We start from the raw sequence: 22,930 nt of genomic DNA, 5'->3' as shown, positions 1-22,930 counted from the left end.
TTTTTGCCTAGCGTGTCACTGAGGGCCCTTGTTCACTGCCCATGTAGCTCTGTCCTCTTCTGTACTCAGGAAAGGGATTCCTTCGTCTTTGCAGGCATCGTGCTAGCTGACCGAAGGACACAGAGCCCCCGTGGTTGAGGATCTCATTGTCTGCAGGACCTCAGCCATGGCTGCACGGCCCCCAGGGACTATAAAAACTACCCATGTCAAGGCCCCACCCACAGAGGTGCTCATTTGCTTCATCCTGCCAGAGAGTGCTGGCTGGTAGGATTTTTAAAGTTGCCTGGTGGTGCCAAGGTGGAGCCAGGGCAGAGGGAGTAACAGAAGAGTAAACAGGTGATTCTGACCCAGCAGGGTCAGTGCTGGCCCTGGCAGGGGTGGGGTATGCGAGAGCAGAAGGTCAGCGAGGCCTGGGAGGGTGAGGGGGCCTTCCTCAAGGAGAGGCTGTTCCTGTTGGATCCTGCAGCATCAGGGGGTCCACAGAGCATTTGGGGGCATGATATTCCAGAAGGCAAAGGAGAAAGCGCCTCTGGCAGGAGGGCACGAAGACCCCCATGTTTTTCCTTTTCCACAACAAGGCCTGTGAACTTACTCTATTTTCTGTATTCGGATGTTTGTCTTCACACTCCAGGCCGCTACTCCCCTGCCCTGATCACCCCAGGGCCAGGTACCAGACCCCAAAACAGCCTCTGCCCCAGAGCTCCTGAAATCATTCAGACTAGCCAGTCCTAAGACTGCTTGCCTTGCCTTGCCCTTTCCTTCCCACAGAAGCCACCAGAAAGGCTCTTGCCCACCTTTCCCCGCCCCTCTGCCTCATGACTGACCTGGGCTTCTCCGTGTGTCCCCTCAGTGGTGTGGCATGCCCCCCTCTCGGTAACTGAGTAACAAGCTATTATTTCAATGGCAATTGTCTCCTAACCTGTTGGCTTCACTATGCCTCAAATTTCCTCTTAATAGACTATATTTGAGAGCACTCACTAATTGGACTTATTTCGAAGAATCGCCTCTCCATCTGTCACCAACATATTTGTTGATAAATGTGATGACTGCTCCCCCAAATGGCAGTGGCCAGCAGCATTGACACCCACTTCTCCCTTGTCAAAACATTTACAGGCGCGCTCCATCATGCCAGAAGGAAGAGGCTCCGGGAAACGAACAAACTCCCAGCCTCCGAAGCAGGGAGAGGAGCAGCTGAGAAGGAAGTGGGGGGAGCCACCAAGACAAGTCGGGGGCAGAGGCCGTTCTGCTAAGTCTGGGGAGCCGGGCAGGAGGGTCATTATTCTCGACGGGGTTCCAGGAGTTTGAGGACAAAGCATAGGAATGCCGTTTAAAGCAATTCTGAGTGTCTTTGGTGGGGAAGGTTGGGATGTGACTTTTTTCAGAAGGCTGCAGGAAGGGAAGTTTTTACTACAGTTCAGTGCCGTGGGAGAGTCCTACAGTCCTGAAGACCCGCGGGTGGGCAAGAGCCTTTCTGGAGGCTTCTGTGGGAAGAAACAAGTGAGACAGGGCAAGCAGGTTTATGACCAGCTAGTCTGAATCATTTCAGGGGCTCTGGGGCAGAGGGGCTGTCCTGGGTGTCTGGTACCTACCTGGCCCTGAGGTGATTAGAACCCTGAGGGTTCCCCAGTAAATAGCCCCTGTATTATTTTCCTAGAGCTGCTGTAACAAAGTCCCATAAACCCGAGGCTTAACAACAGAAAGTCATTGTCTCGTAGTGGACAGGCTGGAAGTCTGAGATCACGGTGTCAGGTAGTCCCCTGGCACAAGTCCCCTGGCTTGTGGCTAATTCCATAATTCCAGCCTGCTCATGACATTCTCCCCATGTGTTCTGTGTCCAAATTTGTGCTTTTTGTCAGGACACTCATTGTATTGGGTTAGAGGCCCACTGTACTCCAGTGTGACCTCCTCTTAGCTAATTCAATCTGCAACAATCCTATTTCCAAATAATGTCCCATTCAAAGGTCCTGGGACTGGAGGTTAGGACGTCAATCTGTAAATCGGGGGGAGGGTCCGCAAATCAGCCTATCACAGCCCTGTCTTCCTCATGTGGAGTTTTAACAAATCAAAAGTCAAACAAGAAAGGGGCAGACAGAGGCCTAGATATCACCTTCATTGCTGATAAAAGCTTGAATCTGTGTGAGTCAAAAGGACCCCAAGAGAGAGGCTTCACCACGCAAACCCCCACCTCAGTGGGGGTGAGGGGCTGCCAGGGTAAAATTTAGAGTGTGGAGGACCAGAGGGGTCCTGCGCTTGCTAACGGGAACTGGGGCAGAGCTGAGCTGAGCAAGGCTGGTTTCTTCATCCCAAATTGACCCTTTGCCTAATCACCCCACCCCACTAGGGTGGGGGAAGAAGATGTGGACAGGGGCTGAGAATGTACTTAGGTCAAGCCCTTCCTTGTCACATTGTGTCTGTCTCTGCTAACACTGGGTCCAGATTCCAGCTCTGCCTGGTAATGATCATCTTAATTGCTCACCGTTTCTAGAATAGTGTAGGATACTGGGCTGGAGACACGTACGGCCTGGCCCCTGGCTTCACGAAGCACATTTGTGTGGAGAAGAGTGTTATACCCTGGAGTGAGTCAGGGGAAGTGACCAGGAGCCTGTGGGGAAAGCAGTGGTCATGCCATCCCATGACCCAAGGTGGAGGCAGCGCCATCACTGGGCAGCTGCATGTCCTTAGTTCCTCTTATCGGCCTGGGCTTGAGTGTCCTCAAGAGAAATAGGGCTTTGGGGTCAAACCTGCTTGGAGCTTGATTTCTGGGCGTAGGACTCTAGGCTAGATAGTCACTTTCTCAGCTGCTCACACCATACAAGAAGGTGACGAGACAGTGTTAACAGAAGTCCTGTCTCAGCAAAAACCCCCTTCTATCAAGCTGACTTATCTTTGGCTCTGTCCCCAAAATGGCCTCTGCTTTCTTTCCACCTTCCAAATCTCCCCAAGTGCATCTCTTTGACAGAACCTAAATCTTCCAGAACTCTAGCTGCAAGAGAGTCAGGGAATTTGGTTCCCTTCTTTCTGTCCCTTGTGATACAGGAGGTAGGAAAGCACTGAGTGGAAAAGAATGCTGAATGTCAAATGGTAGTCTAGCATGGTACCTCCTTGCGAAGAGGGGGTCATGGCTGGGAAAGTATTATAAAGCCACTCTACAAATGTTATTCGTTGTGATTAATACAATTACATAAAATTACATGCCCAATACAGACAGTGGGCGGGAAGTATATGGGCCAGGTACCATTTAATGCTGCAGTAGCTAATTAACCCAGAAGTCTAGTGGCTTAACATTAAGAACCATGCAAGTAGAGAAAAGAGGAAGGAAACAGAATTGTTGAGCTCTCTCAAAAGACTTGGGTGAGGTGGTTTCCATGCAGCATTGAATCAAGTAGGCTGCAAATGCCCAGCTAGTTTTGTGAAGTCATGATGCATCCTGGGAAGGTGCTGAAAATGGTGGGGTGGGGTGGAGCGGAGTACCCCAAATCTCAGCAAAGTTGCTCAGGAATTCCCAGGAGCTTTGTGTTTCTTTGTATACCTGGATGCTTTATACTGTTCCCCTCTGCACAGGGGAGCCTGGAGCACGCAAACTGTTTTGAAGGCCCTGCCTTCCCACCCTATGGCTAAGACATGGGAAAAGATCAAGCCCAATGGAACGGAAGGAAATCAGAGGGTCATTTCCTTCCTTATCAGGCATGGCCGTGCTCCAAAACAGGCAACCGTCCTGCTGCTGGAAGCCGATGAAGCCTGGACAAGCTTGTGCCAGGGGATTTGATTTGGTTTCTTTTCATTTTGTTGTTGTCCTGTGATAAATTCGCTGTGATCTCCGTGAAGATAAGGGGGAGAGGAAAGTGCCCAGGGCATGCGATCCTGTGTGGAAGCCAGGCAGCCAGCATTACATCACACCATGTCCCAGAAGTACAAGTATTCTGAGCAGTGAGCACAGGGGCGGTGGGGGCGGCTGGGCCCATAGCCCGGTTTCATCTCTGTGGACTTCCGGCTCCTTGCTTCCATCAGCTCCACTCTGATCTCTGGCTTAGGCCTGACTGTAGACCATGTAAACCAGCCAAGGTGGGGACAAGTTCCCAGGAGAGGACTCCAAATTCAAGTGTGATGAGAGGGAAACAAAGCAGAGGGTCGCGAGATCAGGTGTGGCCGCTGATAGGCTGGCTGCCCTTATCCTGTCTCCTGGTCTAGCTCCCTCTAGTGGGCGCTACCTGAACACCCACTCCCAGGGAGACGTGGCAATGCGACTGCCTGGCTTCCAGGGGACAGGTATAGAGAGATGCACTCTGCGTCTAAGCTGGGCCTGCCCTTCAGGGGTGACTGTCGCCTCTGCGCAGACCCATCGTCTCCCAGGTTGTGGCCTCGCAGGGCCCAGTGAGATAACAGCACCTGTCCTCATTCAGTAACACCCACAAGACGTTATTTCATTACGGGGGCTGAGAGGGGAGAAGGGAAGGGAAGGGACATGGGGGTGTAGGAATAGACATTGCGCCGTGTTCTGCAGAAGAAGAAATGAAAATGCGGCAACATTCAGGAGGGCTTTGGGGTAAGTCAGGAAGGTGCTAGAATCAGCCTGTGGAGTCTGTGTTGCTGGGACTCTGTGGTGCGTCTCTGCGTTGGCAGTTACAGCCCCCCTGGGGGTGTGGATGGGACTTGAGCCCCGTGGGACCGCCATCGTCCCTGTCCCCCCAATGCCATGATGCAGTTGCAAGCCCCCCTCCCTCCCACAATGCACACAGAGAGGAAATGCTCAATAACTAATTGCTGAATGAATGAAGAAACGAGTGAGAATCCTTCAAAGTCACAGGGATGTCTTGTCCTTTTAGACTCAGAAAATAGCCCAAGTTACAGCTCCTTGTGGTGCCAGTCCTGGTGCACCAGTGGGCACGAAAACCATGCAGCGGGTAGCTGGGCCCCACCATCTGAGGGCAGACTGAAAAAGTGAGTTGGGATAGACTTAAACGTGCAAAATCGAAATGGAATGTTGGCAACTCCTGTAAATATCGTGGCCTCTCTCAGCCGTAAAGAGTGAAGGAATGTGATAGCATTTGCTCACCGTAGCTCTTTAATTCAGTGTTTTATTTGGTTGGTCAGTCAGTCAGTCAACAAATACTCGGTGAGTACCTTTGCCAGGCCAGGCCATTGCTAAGGTACTGGGGACATAGACATGAACAAGGCAGGATTCTTGGCTTCAAGGTGACAGATAAGGTGACAGATACTGTATGGTGGATGCTAAGATGGGAATGACAGTGGAGGAGAGTGAGGGTCCAGGGGAGAGGCCTAAACCAGTCTGCTATGGACTAAATGTTTGCCCCCCACCCACCCAGTTTATGTGTTGAAGCCTCAATCCCCAGTGTCCCAGTGTGATGGTATTTGGAACTGGTGCCTTTGGGAGGTAACTGGGTTTGGACAAGATCATGGGGTTAGAGCCCCCATGATGGGGTTGGGGCGCTGTAAGGGGAGGAAGGGATTAGCGAGCTCTCTCTCTCTCTCTCTTTCTCTCTCTCTCTCTCTCTCCACCATGTGAGGACACAGCAAGAAAGCTGCTGTGTAAACTAGGAAGTGGGCCCTCACCAAAAAACCCACCATGATCTCAGATCTCCAGCCCCCAGGACTATAAGAAAGAAATGTTTGCTGGTTCAGCCAGCCAGTCTGTGGCATTCTGATATAGCAGCCCAAGCTCACTCAGACCAGTCAGGGATGCCACACGCTGGTAGTGAGTGTCCTGTTAGTGGAAGTATGCAAGCAAAGGCGAGATGTTACATCTATCAATAATACAACTTCTTGAAGAATGAATGGAAGTCCACCAGGCAGAGGAGAGGGAAAAGCACCCAAATGGAGTCAAAGGCTTGGAGGGGAGGTGGATTTCCGTGCGTTCAGAGGAAGAGGAGAGTGGCTGGAGTATAGGGCAGGGAGTAGGACTATTGATGACTGATGCTCATTGACACTCGTACCAATGGCTTTCATGCAATGTCCTGGGTTTTGAATGTTTTCAATGTATAAAAAGCAAATAGCCTAAAATTCAGTGCACATTGGCACATTTTGTAGTCAGCCAATTTCTGTTCCCCTGAGAAGGAATGCATAGGAGACCTTGTACGGCACTAGTTTTCACTTTCTCTTATTTTACTCAACCGTTAAAGGGAGCTCATGGGGAAGTTACAGTTCATCAATTAGAGCGGTTCACAGAAACCAGAAGTGGAATTCTGCCATCTGCTGCGCCTGCTGTGCGTGTAACCAGCAGGGCTGTCCCCTGGGCTCTGAAGGGAAACCCCTGCCCCCTGGAGGCCAACTGCAGTTTCCCCCGTCTCCTCTGCATGACCTGGGACAGGTCCCTGGGCTCTGGAAGTTCAGGTGCCTCTTCTGTAAGATGGAGGTGTTGTACCCTCTGGACAACGGTACTTCAAGGATTAGCGTAGATTTGTTACCAGTGATGGACCAGTAACACAGCCCTAAGTAACAGCGGCTTCAACTAGACAGGGCTGCATTTCTGTCCTTTATCAGCCTCCCAGCTTAGGCCCCGGCCCCTATAATCCAGTCACAGCAGCCAAAGTGGTATTGAAGAGTGGGTCGGATCCTGTCATGCTTCCCAAACCCCTCTCACTTGGAATAAAAGCCACCATCCTCACCACGGCCCTGAGGCCTTGTGCAGCCTGCCCCCCCCCCCAACACCCCCGAGCTCCAAGCTCCGAGCTCCTCGCTGGTCCCTGCAGCCCCTTGTGCAGCCTCCCCCCAACACACCGAGCTCCTCGCTGGTCCCTGCAGCCCCTTGTGCAGCCTGCACCCCCAACACCCCCGAGCTCCTCGCTGATCCCTGCAGCCCCTTGTGTTGGCCACTCCCCTGCAGCTCCATCCTCCCAGCAGTCCGGTGGCTCCCTGCCTCTCTTCTTCCTATCTTTGCTCACATGTCACGTCCCTAACCAGCCTGGTTAATGCTTACAACTACCTCCAAGGTACTTACTAATATTAGCTCCACTCTCCAGATGAGGAATCAGAGGCTTTCAGAGTGAACTAACCTGTCCAATCTCATAGCAAGTGGCCGTATCAATCGAGACACCAGCAGTGTGTGGCAAGGAACAAAGAGCCCAACTCAAATGGTCCTAAGCAATAAAGGGCGTTTTTCAGCTGGTTCAGCTGGAGTTCAGGGGAAGGCAGCTTCAGGAAGGGCTTGATCAGGCTCTGGGCACCATTTCTCTGCTCTCCTTGCAGCTCCAGCTTCTCCATGGGTCGGCTTCATCTTCAGGCTGCCTTTCTTTGGGGCAGCACATGGCTTCTACAGTTCTGGGAGGGTGATATCCCCACATTACCCCGGCCAAAGACAGAGAATATCACTTTAAGTAGCTCCTGAAAAAAAAAGAGAGAAAACTTCCTTTCATGGACCCCTTGGAAAATCATCTCCCCAATTTTCATTGGCCCCAGTTGGGCCATACAGCTAGTCAAAACAAAGCTGAGACCCAGACCAAGGCTGGCTCCGAGTCTGTGCACCCAACCACTGCGCTGCACTGCCTTCCGGCAGTTGGGACCGTGGATGGCTGAACAGGATGGACGCTCATCCCAGCCCCGGAGGCTGGAGCTCACAGGGATGCTACCTGGGTGAGGACACTGTGGGTCTGGCCAGGAAAGGCTCCCAGCAGAGGCCTGGCCAGGTGACGTAAGCCTCATCCATAAGCACCTGGAAGGACTACCGGTCATCACTAAGCACCCAGGACCCTGCGTCCCACGCAGGACCCTGGACAGTGCCCGGCAGCACAGCTCGCTCACACAGCAGTGCTGGCAGCTGAGCCAAGCCTTGGGGTTTGCACGTGGAATGGCTGGTGCTTTTTCTGTCTGCCATGGCTGATCGCATCAGACATACCTGTCCCGTGGACTGCTCAGCAGGCCTCATTGCACCTGCTCTAGCAGGTGTCTGCCCATGTCTTGGAGGTGCCCACCTCCCCATCCCCAGTTTTGTGTGTGCCACCCACTTATGTATTAATGTATTTACCATCATCCCAAACACAAGTCTCAGAGGTGGTGAAAATTCAACCGGCCATTTGCACAGGATGTGATGACAAGTAGAAAGAAATGTGATTGCACTGTCTGGTGTTCAGGGGTCTCAGAGCTGGTGTTTTTTATGTTGCAAATTCCCCAGTGAGATAGCGCTGACCATACAGGATTTTCCTCCCTCTCCTCCCCTCTCCTTTCCCGTCTTCTATTTCCCCTTTACCCCCACATCTCTGTCTCCTTCCCGCTTCTCTGTCCTCTGCCTTCCCTCTCAGGTTTCCTGAACACCTGTTTGTGGGAACATGCAGCCTCTCCATGTCCCATCTGCTATCATTACTTCCGACTGGTTGGAAGGGGGTCCCAGCCCCTCCCCACTAACTTCATCAGGGACAGTCCTGAGCCCCACTGACCACCGCAGTCAGTCAGTGGAACGAGAGTGTCCTCTGGAGATGAGAGTCCACTGCACACCCCGCCCCCAGCCATCGCCACGCAGTTTTCCTGAGAAAGGGATTCACGATGGACCAGTCTTTTTATTTCCCAGGAGCTTTTACTCTCTGGGTCAGTGACTCCAAACTCTTAATCCATAAAGATTTTTATTATGCCCTCAATGTAAATAGATTTCCTTATTTATAGGTAACATGCATGTACCACCAAAAACCCGCACTATAAATATTGCCCATAAAATAGACATTTTTTTCATCACATATATGAATGTTTAATTTCTGCTCTCAGCAGTTTTCAATTATACAATACAGTGTTATCAACTGTAGTCACCATGTTTTACATGAGAGCTTCAGGACTTTTTCATCTTACAGCTGCAAGTTTGTACCCTTTGACCAGTCTTTCCCCATCTCCCCACCTCCCAGCCCTGGCAACCTCTTCCTACAAGTTTAATTTTTTTCTAGATTCCACATGTAAGTGATATGCAGTATTTGTCTTTCTCTGTCTGGCTTATTTCACTTAGCGTAATGCCTTCCAGGTCCACCCCTGTTGTCACAAACGGCAGGATGTCCTGCTTTCTCATGGCTGAATAATACACACATACATATATATACACACATACATATGCCTTCTTTATCCGTTCATCTGTTGATGAACTCTTAGGTTGTTTCCATATTTTGCCTGCTGTGAATAATGCTGCAAAAAGAAGACAATTTCAAAGTATCAGATAAAATACTAATGGAAATAGACGTCTAATAGTGTCTTCCTGCACTGCCCCTTGCGGACCACACCTGTGGGTCACGTAACCCGGCTGCCTGCAGCTCTTGCTAACAGGGGTCTCTGTTTCTCTGTCTCCAGGACATGTTCACATCACAGACTTCAACATCGCGACTGTCGTGAAAGGAGCCGACAAGGCTTCCTCCATGGCGGGGACCAAGCCCTACATGGGTGAGTGTTCTAGGGCCCCTTGGGCTGTGATGGGCCCAGTGCCTGAGACTGCACATTCCTCTCCGGCTTCATCCCCACGCCCCACCCCCACACCCGGCCCCCACCATGCCCACTGTGTGCTGTGCTGTCTGACACCACTGGCCTTCTCCCAAGCCGTCTCCCCTGCCAGAAAGACCTTCCCTTCCTGTGTCTTCTAGAGAGTTCCTACCCAGCCAGAAAGCTAGTCTCAGGCTTAGGGGAAAACAAACAAACAAACAAACACACCCTTCTTTTCTTTTTGCTTAAAGCCCAGTAGTGTTGCCAGAATGTAACTTCAGTGTTGTTATTTGGGTCTGTGTGCTTGCGTACGCAGAACTCTTCCAATGTGTACTTTGGGGTTGGTTTTTCTTGACGACGTTTGATGGAAGTGTCGTTTTTCAGGAAGCATTCTGTTTCCTTACTTTAGTTTTCTTTAAGGATGCCTGAATGTTGGGTCTCCTTTGCCAATCTTCAGTATTTGTCATTTTCAAATCTTTCTTATCTCTTCCTTCACTTGTTTAAATTTTTGTCTCATTGTTCTCTTTCTCTTAGGCATTAGCTGTTGTGTGTCTCTGCTTTGTGTGCTTTCTAGTGAAGTATTTATTTCTGAAATAATGTTTCCTTTATTTCTAATTTTTTTCCTGCATTCTCTTGCCTGATTCCTGAGTTTTTAAATTCTAATTTATGTTGTTCTTTCATGTCTTGTATAATTTTAGTGATGTCTATGTTAGTTATTACTTCTCAATGTCTATATTAGTTGCTGATTGCTGTGTAACAGTGTCAAAACTTCGTAGCTTAGAACAATGACAGTGTATTATTTCTCACAGTTCCACCATTTGATTTGGTGGTTCTGGGTGGCTGGACTCACTCATTCAGCCAGTGGGTCAGCGAGGGCTGGGCTCAGTGAGGACAGGTGAGAAGAACGGGCCTCTCTCTCTATGTGGTCTTTCATCATCAAAGGGACTTGAGTGAGCTTGCTCACATGGTTATGGTTGTTGAAAGAAGGAGAACACAATTCCCACATGCTTAGTAAAGTGTCTGCTTGCTTCACATTCCTGATGTCCAATTGGCCGGAGCAAGTCATGTGACCAAGACTAGGGAGCATATGGGAGGGGACTGCACTGGGCATGGATACCAGATGGCCTGCTTCATCGGGAACCATTAATGGAACAATCCACCACACTGTCATTTAACTCTTTTGAAAATAGGAGGTTATAGTTTTGATCTTCTGTTTTCTGATACACCTTTCTGGTGTGCTTTCATTGTAAAATGTTATTCTACTCTTCATTCTCCTTTCTCTTTTAATACATTTGTATGGAATTTGACTGATACATTTCTGTTGCTGCTTTTTATGTGAAATTCATTCTCCCAAACTTCTGGAAGACGGTGTGGTTTAGGGTAGCTTTGCTAACTCATCAGACTTACCTTTGCTGTTGTTTTTGTGAAGTCAGAATCCAAGGCTGCGTTCTCTCTCGGATTCCTGGCTCACGTCCACTTGTGCTTTGTTATCTGGACCGTCTCCTTTGTCTGAAGGGTCCCTGTCCTGCTCAGTTTTGATTCCACTCCCAACAGTTTCTTCTTGGCTGTGTTCTAGAAAGTAGCTCTGGCAGGAGTGATTGAAGAGCTTTTGTATCCCAGGCTCCTCTAGCTCCGGCAGAACATGCCAACGGCCCTTTTCACTCCCCTGATGTTGGCCTGGAAAAGCTCCTCCCGGTGTCAGCAGCTGCTCTCAGGTTGGCCAGCTGTGCTTCCGGTTGCTAGGACTTAGGGGGGCATGAGGGCTATCCTGGAGTTCTGTGTGCTCTGATCCATCATACACTGCCTCGTTTCTTCCCTGCGTTTCATTCTGTACAGAAATCACCACGGAGGTCTTGTTGCTGTTTCTGGTTTGTTCCTGCCCACTTATATTTGGGGGCTCATGGGGACAACTTAGATTCGTAGTATATGTTGCCCGTGGTTCGTGGTTTAGCTGTTTATCTGCTGTGTCGGTTTTTATATGTGGATTTGCGGAGATTCGAAAACTGTGTCATCACTTCCCCACAGCCCATTACTTGTGTCGCCCACCTTTAACTCACTAAGCACATTAAATAAATGATGTTTGGCAATAAATGATGGCAAAAATAGTGCTTTTTAGTATTTGCTGTGTACAGGCATTGGGTTGCGTGCTTGCCATCCGTAACCTTATTTAATCCTCACGAGCATGAAGTGGGCGCAGTTCTTTATTCCTGTTTGGAGTGGAGGAAACGGGCAGAGAGAGGTCAGGTGATTTGCACAGGTTGCCGTCAGTTCAAGAGGCAGACCGGCTGGTGTGAATACCGGAAGGTATGCACGTGAGGGAGTGCTCTCACTTCAGATAGGCCCCTTGGGGCCCCACTTAGGCTTTCCCTGGGCAGTGGAATGGGAGTGGAGGAGGTGTCACGGCTGCCTCCCGGGTTTCTGGGCTGTGCAGCGGACCGGGTAACAGTGTGACCTCTGGGTAGGCAACACAGCAGGAGCAGCAGGTATGCAGGGTCATGGGAGTGATGCGTTTGAATCGGAGGTGTCTCTGGGAACCTCAAAATCGTCAGGTGCTCTCCAGGCATGTGGAGAGTGGCGTGGACGGGATCTGTGGATTGAAGAGTTCCCAGCACGGAGGTGCAGCCGAGCCAAGGCAGTGGCAGAATCCCCCCGGGAAGACGCAGGGGGGCAAGCATCGATTCCGAGTCCCAGGGAACGCCCCGCAGAGGCGCAGGGAGAGGCCGAGGGAGCCATCGTATCCAGCAAGGGCTGAGGAGAGAGCGATGACATAAGAAAAGGGTCTCCCCATGGCCGCCATTGTCCTGTAAGTGAGTTCTGACTTCCTTTAGGCTGTTTCCATGAAGCAGCTGGATCTCCAGGAATGTAAATCCCGGACTGCAGGAGACATTGAAGACAAAAGGGTACCGACCCTAACCTTTGTGCTGGCTTGGCCACCAGGCGTAGCAGACTTCCCCAGCTCTGCTTTAGACACGCTGCTCGGCCTTGCCTCAGCCTCATTCCCAGCCTCCCAATGATGCCTGAGACAGCCACGTCCTCTGGGAGAGCAGCCCAGTGGTGACCTGGCTGGCCACTGCACCGTGGCCCCACCTTCAAAAGGGAGAAGAAAACCAACATGTATGTGACCCTACTGCGTGTCTATCATGGCACTGACTCCTCGGGAGATCCACTTGAGGTTTCTGCATCTCTCCCCACAGGAACCTGAGGCCCAGAGAGGTCCTTCAGCCTGCCCAGCATCGCACAGTTGGCACGTGAAGGAGCCAGAATTTGAAGTCACATCTGTTTCAATCCAAAGTCCATGCTTTTGCCACTATACCCAGTTGCCTTTTTGACACTGAGTTCCTATATTGTAAAGCCATATTTCTCAGCCAAGAGGAAAGTTTACTGTCCCAGCTGTACGTAGGATTCAGTGCCCTTCTGGGCATCTGGTGCCCTTCTGATTAGAAGAGTCTCAATCCTGAACCAATGAACAAATGTGCGGGAGAGATTCTTATATGACTTAGAGGGCACAACTGATTTACCGAATGGATGTATTTTCAGACTGTAGGCTTGACAGCACCAGGCAGTGGGAATTGCATGGGGAAGAGATGGGGACAGAGAGGGCTCCCTGATTAAGTCAAATCTCACATTTCCCAGGGCTGTAAACTCCTGATGTCAACTGGCAGATTTGTTAATTTCATTCACTTGAGCTGTTCAGTTTAAAGGCCCCATAAAAGTTCCCAGAATGTTCTAAACACAGATTCAGGGAACAGGCTGATGAATCAGCTCCCAAAGGCTGCTCACGAAGGATGACCCTGGAAAAAACATTTGCACAGAACTGAATTTTCATTAATTAAAAGAGCAAATGGAATTTGCCATCAGAGAAAAAAAAAAATCTCTCTGGAATGTGCCAGATCAGAAGTCAGAACTGTCCCAGCAGCCTCCCAGGGCTTCAGAGTTTACTCATCGGAGGTGAAATGAAGAGCCGGGGATTCGTTCAGCAAACAATTATAGGGTGTTTAGGAGGTGCGGGGCTCCGCGTCAGGCCCTGGGGCTCAGAGGTGAGTAATGTTCTCCAGGTTTCAGAGGCACACTGTCTAGTGGGGCAGACCGATGTGTGGGCATGGATGTAAACAGGTCCCGGAGAAGGTGACGATCGGAGACTGAGGGTGTGCTCAGGGTTTGGCTGTGGGATGTGGATAAGGAGAGGTCATTTCAGGCAGAGGGAACAGCCAGTGCAAAGGCACAGAGGCATGAAACAGCATGGTGTGCTAGCAGAACCTAGCAGCTCCATGTTTTGGTAGCTTATAGAACAAGAGAAGGTGTGAGGGAGACACGAGACAGGCCAGAGCACAAGGGTCTTTAGCACTGCAGTAAAGGGCCTAGGCAACCAGCAGAAAGTTCAGTGCTGGGGGAGGCCATGATCAAACTCATGGGTGCCCTTGGAGATGCCGGTGGGTCATTAGACTTGGCAGGGAAGGATCCCGGGGACGTGTGCGCTTCAGCACAGGGCAGTCGGGTGTCTTCCACTTAGTGGCTGCGTGAACTTGGGCAAATCTCATTGCCTGCCATGATGCACATAAAGTGCTCAGCATGGTGAACACACAGCAAGTGTTGGCTGCCTCCCATGGGACTTGAGAGTTTCCTCATCTGAGAAACGGTTACACAATCTGCCTTAGTGAGTCATTTATGAGGATGTAATGACATGACTGTGGAAGGCACATGACATAATGCCTGACAAAGGGTGGATGCACAGACTGGTAGCTGATATTGCTGCTGCCATTGTTATTATGCTTGGCACGGGGAACCCAGAGCCAAATACTACATTCCCTTGCATTGTGGGGCTCGCCGTCTAGTGGGGGAGACAGATCCTAAACATGTCCTAATTCATATAGGAGCTGGGTCACCTGGGAGGCAATGGGTGCACTGAGGGGTCATGGGGCTCATGCCTCATCAGTACTCACCAAATGTTAGTTCCCTTCCCCGAGGAACTGCAGTGAGCAAACAAGTGTGGTTGTGGAGCCACCATGGAGATGCTCATACTCTCCTTGTTGAAATGATTGAGGCTAGTGGAGTTTGCTGCCCCCGTCCCAGAGAAAATGGCAGAGTCAGCATTCCAACCCAGGCTAGTGAGGCTCCAGTGCCCGGTATCCTTCCTGAGACCTGCCATCCATCCATCCATCCATCATCCATCCATCCATCTACCCCTCGTTCCATCTGTCCATCCATCCATCCATCCACCCATCCGTCCATCCGTCCATCCATCATCCATCCATCCTCCTATCCTCCTATCTATCCATCATCCATCATCCATCCATCCATCCATCCATCTTCCCATCCATCCATCATCCATCCATCCTTCATCTGTCCATACATCCGTCCATCCATCCCTCAGAGATTTCTTGAGCACCTTCTATGTGTCAAGCAGTGTTCCGTGGGCCAAAATTACATCTGTGAACAAACAGATACTATTCCTGTCCTCATTGGTTTGGCTGTTTGTGAGGGAAACAACCACTTTAAAAATCATCCAAACTGATAAATACATAGTTTGAGATGTTTATTTTTGAGGAACAATGTTCACGCAGTGAAATGCACTCTTTTAGTGCCATATAACCGCCAGCCACTACAATGAACATATAGAACATTCTATCACCTCCAAAATTCCCTCCCCCCAGTCGCTGGCAACCAGGGATCCATTTTCCACTCCTACAGTTTTAACTATCCCAGAAAGTCATACAAATGGACTCATACTGTCTATAGCATATTGAATCTGGCTTTTTTCTCTTGGAAGCATGTATTTGAGATTTACTCACATTGCTGTGTGTGTCCACAGCGTGTGCCTTTTTATTGCTGAGTGGGACTGCATTGGATGAGTATACACCGTTGGCTCATCCAGTCACCAGTTGAAAGACATTTAATTTGTGTCTAGTTCTACATAATGTTGAATAAAGCCACTATAAATATTTGTATACAGGTTTTTTAATACAAACTGAAGTTTCCACTTCTCTAGCATAAGTATTAGGTTAGTGCAAAAGTAATGCGTTTTTTGCAATTATTTTTAACCTTTTAAACCGCAATTACTTTTGCACCAACGTAATACTTAGAAGGGGGCTTGCTGGGTCATATGGAAAGTGTATGTTTAACTTTCTAAGAAGCTGCCAACGTCTTTTCCAGAGAGGCTGGACCATTTCACATCCCACAGCAACGTCTGAGGGGTCCAGTAGCTCTGTGTCCTCGCCTATTGCCCTGTGTTTAATGCTGGTCCTGTTAGTTATTCTAAGAAGAATGGAGTGGTTTTACTTGCAGTTCCCGAATGGCCATTGGTGTGGGGCATATTTTAACTTGCTTACTTGCCTTCCACATACCTTCTTCCTGAAGTGTCTGTTCAAATCATTTGCCTATTAATTTATTGGATTGTTTGATATTATTATTATTATTATTATTATCATTAAGCTTTGAGAGTTCTTTACATATGCTGGATATAAGTCCTTTACCAGATATGTATTTTGCAAATATTTTCAACCAATCAATGGCTTGTCTTTCTGTTATCTTTAGATTCTTTTAAAAAGCAGAAGTATTACATTTTGATGAAGTCCAGTTTTTCATTTATTGATCATATATTTGGTGTCAATACTAAAAATCTTTTCTTCACATGAGATCACAAAGAATTTTCTGCTTTGTTTTCTTCTAGAAGTTTTATGCTTTGAGGTTTCACATTTAGATCTACCACCCAGTTTGAATATGGTGTGAGGTGTGGATCTAGCTTCATTTATGTGCACGTGGCTGTCCAATTGTCCCCGCACCGTTTGTTGAAAAGACTGTCCTTGTGTGTGGGAGGGAGCTGTGAGCCACTTAGTCGGGACTTGAGCTGACTGGGTTTGTCGTCGCTATGGTTATCCTCCGAGTCGGGCTGAGATGAGGTCGCCAGTGTGTCTCAATGTGCCTGCACTACTTCCCGCTTTGGGCTTCCCCATGGGCCCGTGCCTTACAGCGGGTCTTCTGTTCCCTGCGGTACACTTCTGTTCCTCATTGCTTGATACTTGCTGATCTGGTGGGGGGTTCGGTGAAGAGAGGAGAACATGTTTTTCTGTTGTCTTATGTTCTGTCATCAGCTCCACGTGTGCAGGGGAGGTGAGCATGTCACCTTTTATGGAGTGCAGTCACAGGCTGGAGACATTTGTCACATGACAGCCAAGACAGACTCGGTCAGCTGCTGCTTCCACCCTGAATTCAGAATGGGCTCAGGGCTTCGGGGCATGACAAGGATTTACAGGCAACACCTGGGCACACACAGCCAGTCTGGCACTCACAGACACACCCCTGCTTTCTGTATATCTGAGCGTGTGGGCGGGGCCAGCAGCTGGGAGGCCGTAGGGACGCTCAGAGAGCACTTGTGACTGCTTTTCTCAGGAAGCCTTAGCACAGAAGAAAGGACGGGCATGCAGATGGCGAGGCAGGGAACGGAGTCCCTCTAAATTGGCACTCAGCTTAGGGCTCGCGCTGGGAGCCAGGTGGGATGCACAGTAGCACAGCCCTGTGCTGATACTAGGAAATCAAACACTTGCTCACAGATGCTTAACGAACAGGTGACATCAGCACCTTTGGAGTCAGGCTGACCTAGGACAGGTAGGGAGGGGCAGATGAACAGATGCTGCAAATACAAAACTCAGGGTCTGGAGACCGGTAGGTCATGAGGCTGAGGGGGACAAAGTTTAGGAAGGTGCCCAGGCCTCTGGGTGACCGGTGGACAGTGGGGAAGCAGAGCATGACAGGAAGAGCAAGTTGGATTCACAATTCTGCTCGTAAAATTCCTGCCTACAATTTCTAGAGCACTTAGTGTAGGCCGGCTCGACACGGGCTAAGCTCTTGGCATAAATTACCTTACTTCCTAACAACCCTATGAATAATCCACCTAATGAATAAAACATCATTATTATTCACATTTTACAAAGCTTAGGCAAAGGGAAGTTTAGTAACTTGTTAAACAGCTCCAGCCACACCAACCTTCCTATTTCCACACACACACCATGTTGGTTCCTATATAAGGCTCAGAGAACCTAAGGGGACATTTCCTCAACTCCCAATCGTGTCTGCCCCCATTGTTAACTGAGTATGCTTTTGTATTTCAAGAAACGTTGATACAAGCCTTATTTCAAATAGGGATTCAGCCGGTGTAGGATGCACACCTCAGCTTTTCATTTCCTGGCTGTGTGATTTCCTCCACGCTGCTGTCCCTCTCTGAACCCTATCTGTGAAACGTGTCAAATAATAACATGACTCCAGGAGCTGTTGTGAAGATGAAAGGAGAACCCAAGGGGTGAACATATAGTCTCAAATACAAAGCAAATGGAGAGTATCATTAGAGGGCAGCTGAAATGTGGCCACTGGTCAGAGTCAAGTGCCCAGCTGCCAACCCAGAGCCCAGATTTGAGTATCACGTCCTTCCACATCTGCTCGCCCTTCCCATTCCCACACAGTCTGAATGCCAGTCTGAAAACTGAGTGGAGACGTAGCAGGGACAGATTTTGGCTGCTCCCACAGCTGTGAAATGGAATTATGTCTGCAAATTAATTTGCTAGAAATAATCCACATTTCACAAAATTTTCCTGGAAGCCAATGTGAGCAGTTAGACCCGAGGGTGACTCCTGGCCTATTAAGGTGGGGTGGGGCAATGAGATTAATTTACAATTCAGCACCTTGGAGAGTGGTGGGCCACGGGGGCGGGACAACTGTGGTCCCCTGAAGAATGAGCGTCTGCCACACCCACTTTTTCTTAATTGAGGTGAAATTCACTTAACGTAAAATTACCGATTTTAAGGTAAACATTTCTGTGGCATTTAACACGTTGACATGTTGTGTAACTACCACCTCTGTCTAGCTCCAGAACATTTTCATCACCCCGGGACAGCCATTAAGCAGTTGCTTCCCTTCCCCCAGCCCCGGGCAACCCCAGTCTGCCTGTCTGTGGACTGACTTATTCTGAGTATTTTGTATTAGGTTCCATCTCAGCGAAAAATAAACTTGTTCCTGAGATAGGCAGCTGGCACAAAGGGCCCTGGTTGTTGGGACGTGGGACCCAGTGTCGGTGTCAGAAGCAGAGTGACGTTCATCAAAGTTCCCATTCCCTTGCGGGGTTCGGTTCCCTCATCGTAACTCAGATTTTATCCCTCTCGCTCCCCGTGCTGTTGTGATTCATGCTCAGCCAAATCCACCTCATCTGGGGCTTTTCCCTGACTCCCCCCGCCCAGCAGTCCCGCTCCACCACACACGTGGGAACCCCATTTGCGCTCTGTGCCAGGCAGTCTCACCAGTGTTTCCTGTGATGCGCGCAACTTACAGAGGGCAGGAAGCACGTGGCATAGTAGATGGAGTACTGGCTTTGCGGCCCCAAAGCTGGCTTCCTGTCCCCGTGTCCCCTCTCTAAGGGGCATGCGTGTAAACTGACGTGCAGTGACATTCTCTTTGCCCTGTCTTTGGCAGCCCCGGAAGTGTTCCAGGTGTACGTGGACGGAGGCCCCGGCTACTCATACCCTGTTGACTGGTGGTCCCTGGGCATCACGGCCTACGAGCTGCTGCGGGGCTGGGTAAGACGTGCGCCTGCGCGGTAAACGGGGCGTGCAAGTAGGGGGCGCTGGTAGTACCAGGCGTGGGGTCAGCACGCCACGCCACTGGGACGGCACAGGGTGGCAGACAGAAGCACAAGGGGCGGAGGCCTGGTGTCAGTCCTCGTGGCCTGTGTGTCAGCTCTAAGGTCCCTGGGCAATTGTGAGCTTCTGGTCCAGGCCCCTCATTCTACGCACGGGGAAATGGATGTCTGGAGGGGAAGGTCTTGTGCCAAGGTCAGCAGCGGATCAGTGGCAACAAACCGGAAGTAGCTTGGCTTCGTGATTTCAAACTCTCCTCTTTCTACCCACGTAATGCACCCGTGCCTGATTTTCCAGTTTGGTTTGAAGCTCTTTGTTTGTGTATTTGTCCCAATCTTCCCTGAATACCTAGTTCAGTGTCCTATAAAAATGGGGCATACGGTCCATATTTTTGTTTTATTTTATTTAAATGTAATCGCCGAAGATGACTAATGGAGCTATTTGGCAACGAATTATTCCATTTTAGTTTAGCAGAAGGAATCATGATAAACTAATTTTGAGGCACGGTTTCTTTGCACAAGTATTGTTGGAAAATGATGTCACTTAACCTCTCAGGACCAAGGTTTCCCCTTCCAACAATGGGGCTAATAACATCCCTTCAGTCTATTCTGTGGCGCGCGGTTATCATGGGATTAATTGCCTCTGCACTTGGCCCCGTGGTTTGCCTATCACTCACCTTTCTAGCTGGATGGCCCAGCACAACGGCGCAGAGCAGTTTCTTGCGCTGGCTGCAGTTTTAGCAGTGTTTTCACAGTCATCTGTATACAAGCATATTCAGACTAGTAGACAGCACTGCTTGAGGGCAGGAGTCCCCAGGGCGTGGTGATAATGGGTGATGAACCAATGAATAAACGAATGGTGAGAGCAGTGTATAAACCATCAAAGCTCTGTGAGTACAATAAGTATTATTTATCACCCTGTAGTTCAAGCAACTGTTATCTACTCTTGATATCAATTATTTCCCCTGAACTCCTCAGAAAAGGTAATTAGTATACATGGTGTTTTTAGAATGCAAAAAAAAAAAAACACCAAAAAACACAAAAAACCAAATTTATTAATTTTCTCAAGCTCTGAGTGAGAAGCTCATCTCCCACGGCTCAGTTATTCCTGATTGGTTCCTTTGTTGTCTGTTGATACACACGCTCAGAGGAGGAATATAAGGGTCCATGACGCTATATGGACCAGGGGATACAGTCATCCGCCCCACGTAGCTTATGTGATGAGCCATACAGATGACCTTAGCGAGCAGGTGACCTAAGCATGATTGGACATTCGCCAGCAGAAAGTACATTCTCTGTCATTCCTTACAGGTCAGAACAGTCAAAGATGATGACTTGTCAAAAAGCCCCAAGAATAGAGTGGTTCTTGCAGCTTCTAAAATACATTGTTTGATTTTTAATTCATCTGAGTTTTCTGCTCAGCGATCCAAATGCCACTTTCGATGAAATGGTGGGATCGGGGCTTTCGGGGAGGGGACAGAGTGCATGGAAGAGGCCTGCTCCATGCCAGTGTAAATCTTTCTCCCAGATATCTTGGTCTTGCTTAATCCTTGATTTGAAACACAGTGGGTTTATGCATATGGTTTATTCTGGTTTTCATACTGGAAACAATTGCATTTAGTCAAAAAGCTACACCAAAAAACACTCATAGTTGTCCATGGACTATATACATTTAGAAGTTATCCTTCCTCCTTGAAATTCCTCATCAAGTCAGTGACAGCATCACTGACAGGGGATCACTCACCTTCTCCTGGATTCCTTTAGGATCCAGGGAGCTCCTTACCTTCAGATGATGAAAGAAAGCCATGATGGGAAATTTCTAGTACATGTTCTAAGTTCATAGAGTTGGAAAATGTTAGAAATGAAAGATGGAAAAGTGATGGTATTAGTATGGCTTGTCGGCCAGGGACCCAGGGACACTCTAGTCTTAGCAGAGAAAGCAGACATCTCCCCCCAGACGCACGGTAGGGAGAGCAGAGGGATGGAGCATCATTAGTGGGCTTGAAATCTCAGTGCAGAGAATCGAGGGGCCTGGATGGATCTTGTAGCCTGGACCAGGGACATAAATTAGACCCAGCTTCTCTCTGAGCCCAAATGAGAATCTCAGTTCTCACTCCTGCAGACCTGCTAAGTGAAAGAAAGTGGCACTTGGAGAGTCCCCTTTCACAGCACAGTTGTCCCAGGGATTGTGATTCTACCTACTGGGAGAGACGTGAGACTGACTCAGACAAGGGACTTAAAGATCTTAGCCCAGCCATTGTCGCCAGCTGTTCGCTGTTTGCTATCACGGCCAAGGAGCTGCTTGCCTCCAGAAAGAGCCTGCCTCGGGTTTTTAACAGCTCTAACAGCTAGCAAGATTTTCCTCTTACTGAATTGAAAGCTGCCTCCTCATAACACAGAAAGAGGGGACCTTAGAGGAATTCACAGGTTCAAACCCTGGCTCTACCAGGCCCCCGTCTCTGATCTTAACCAAGGCTGATAAACAGACGGAGTATTCATAATCCTCATCTGTTAACTAAGAAAAAAAAAGAAAGAAAGAAAAAAGAAAAGAGTATCTACCCAACAAGGTCACTCTGAGAATTAAGTGATCCGATTATGCAAATTACCCAGCACCTTGACTGATAAATGGTCAGCTCCCACCCCCATCTCTCTGTTCCTCCCCCAAGCATGAGAGGGGTAGGGTGGCTGCTGGCCGGCCTGCGTCCCTTTTAACTTAGCATCTTTCCCTGGAAACAGGCGCTGGTTGTGGATGGAGGCTGGGTCACGCCTGGCTGCTGCCGTCAGTGGGAAGGCTCAGGGACCTGGGGGCAGGGGTCTGTGTCTCCTTCCACACCCTGCGCCTCGGTGCTGGGATTCCCACCGTAGTCACTTAACTCAGCTGAGCCCTGGCTTCCTCCTTTGTACAACAGGGATTATGAGGCAGACCCACCGGTCACTGTGGGGATGATGTGAGAAAATGTGGGCAGAGCACACGCAGTGTCTGGCCCACGGGAGGCATGCTGATTGTTATACATTAATACACTCAAGGAGGTGACTCCAGACAGGCAGGTGCATATGAGGCACTGATAACTTATCGTTGGAGGAACAGGGAAGGGCTTCTGAGGGAGGAGCCTTCACGCTGGGTGTTCATGAATTGCTGGAGGGAACAGTGTGAGCACGAATAGGGAAGGGCCGCTGAGATGATCCAACAGACATCCCAGCCTGACCACCAGACAGAAGGGCAGTTGGGGATGGTCCGTAACGGCCCGAGGTCAGCCGGGGGCACTTGGCTTCACCCTGTAAGCAGGGCGGTGCCGTCTGTGGTCATGGCAGCCTGGTGGCTAAGTGAGAGTCTATAATTGAGGATCGTGTTTCGGGGCTCAAATCCTAGCTTCGCAGCACAGCGTCTGAATGATCTGGGGTGAGCCCGTTTCGTGTCTGTCAGATGGGCGGGGGGCAGTAGTTTGCAGGCCCAGAAACAGGGTTCCTCACCTCAGCACTGGACATTTGGGGCCAGTCATTCTTTGTGGTGGGAGCCATCCTGGGCATTGTAGGGTGTTTAGCTGCATCCCTGGGTTCTACCCACTAGGTGCCAGCAGAAATCTCCCCCACCCAGTTATGACAACCAGAAGTCTCTCCAAACATTGCCAGATGTCCCCTGGGGGACAGTTTGTCCCCAGTTGAGAACCACTGCCATAGAGTAATCAGGAGGATAAAAGAGATCTGCATGTCAGCCTATTAGCACATTGCTTTGCACAGCACAGGCCCTCCATACAGACAAAAGTGGAGCCCTAAACGCCCCTACTAAGGCACCTTGAGAACCTCTACCCTCTCTGCTTCCGTCCACCCCCCTCCCTGACCTGGTGTTACCCTTGCCTTTGACCCCAGTCAGCCCTTCTCCTGGGGGTTGGGTAGACAGAGACGGGTAGG

The 22,930-nt window shown here is 49.6% G+C and overlaps 1 protein-coding gene across 3 annotated transcripts in view; it reads left to right on the top strand.

Moving 5' to 3' along the window:
• Positions 1 to 22,930, top strand: part of STK32B (serine/threonine kinase 32B) — a 264,197-nt gene that overhangs the window by 220,334 nt on the left and 20,933 nt on the right. For 2 of the 3 annotated variants that reach the window (XM_074321208.1, XM_074321189.1), the window contains 2 exons: positions 9,277 to 9,366; positions 18,859 to 18,962. In XM_074321208.1, the coding sequence (XP_074177309.1) occupies positions 9,277 to 9,366; positions 18,859 to 18,962 (194 nt within the window). The remainder of the gene's footprint in view (positions 1 to 9,276; positions 9,367 to 18,858; positions 18,963 to 22,930) is intronic. The other variant, XM_074321198.1, reaches the window with a different exon arrangement.

Source organism: Rhinolophus sinicus, linkage group LG02, assembly GCF_036562045.2.
Source record: "Rhinolophus sinicus isolate RSC01 linkage group LG02, ASM3656204v1, whole genome shotgun sequence".
Taxonomy (NCBI): domain Eukaryota; kingdom Metazoa; phylum Chordata; class Mammalia; order Chiroptera; family Rhinolophidae; genus Rhinolophus; species Rhinolophus sinicus.
This window is presented reverse-complemented; position numbering and strand designations above follow the sequence as displayed.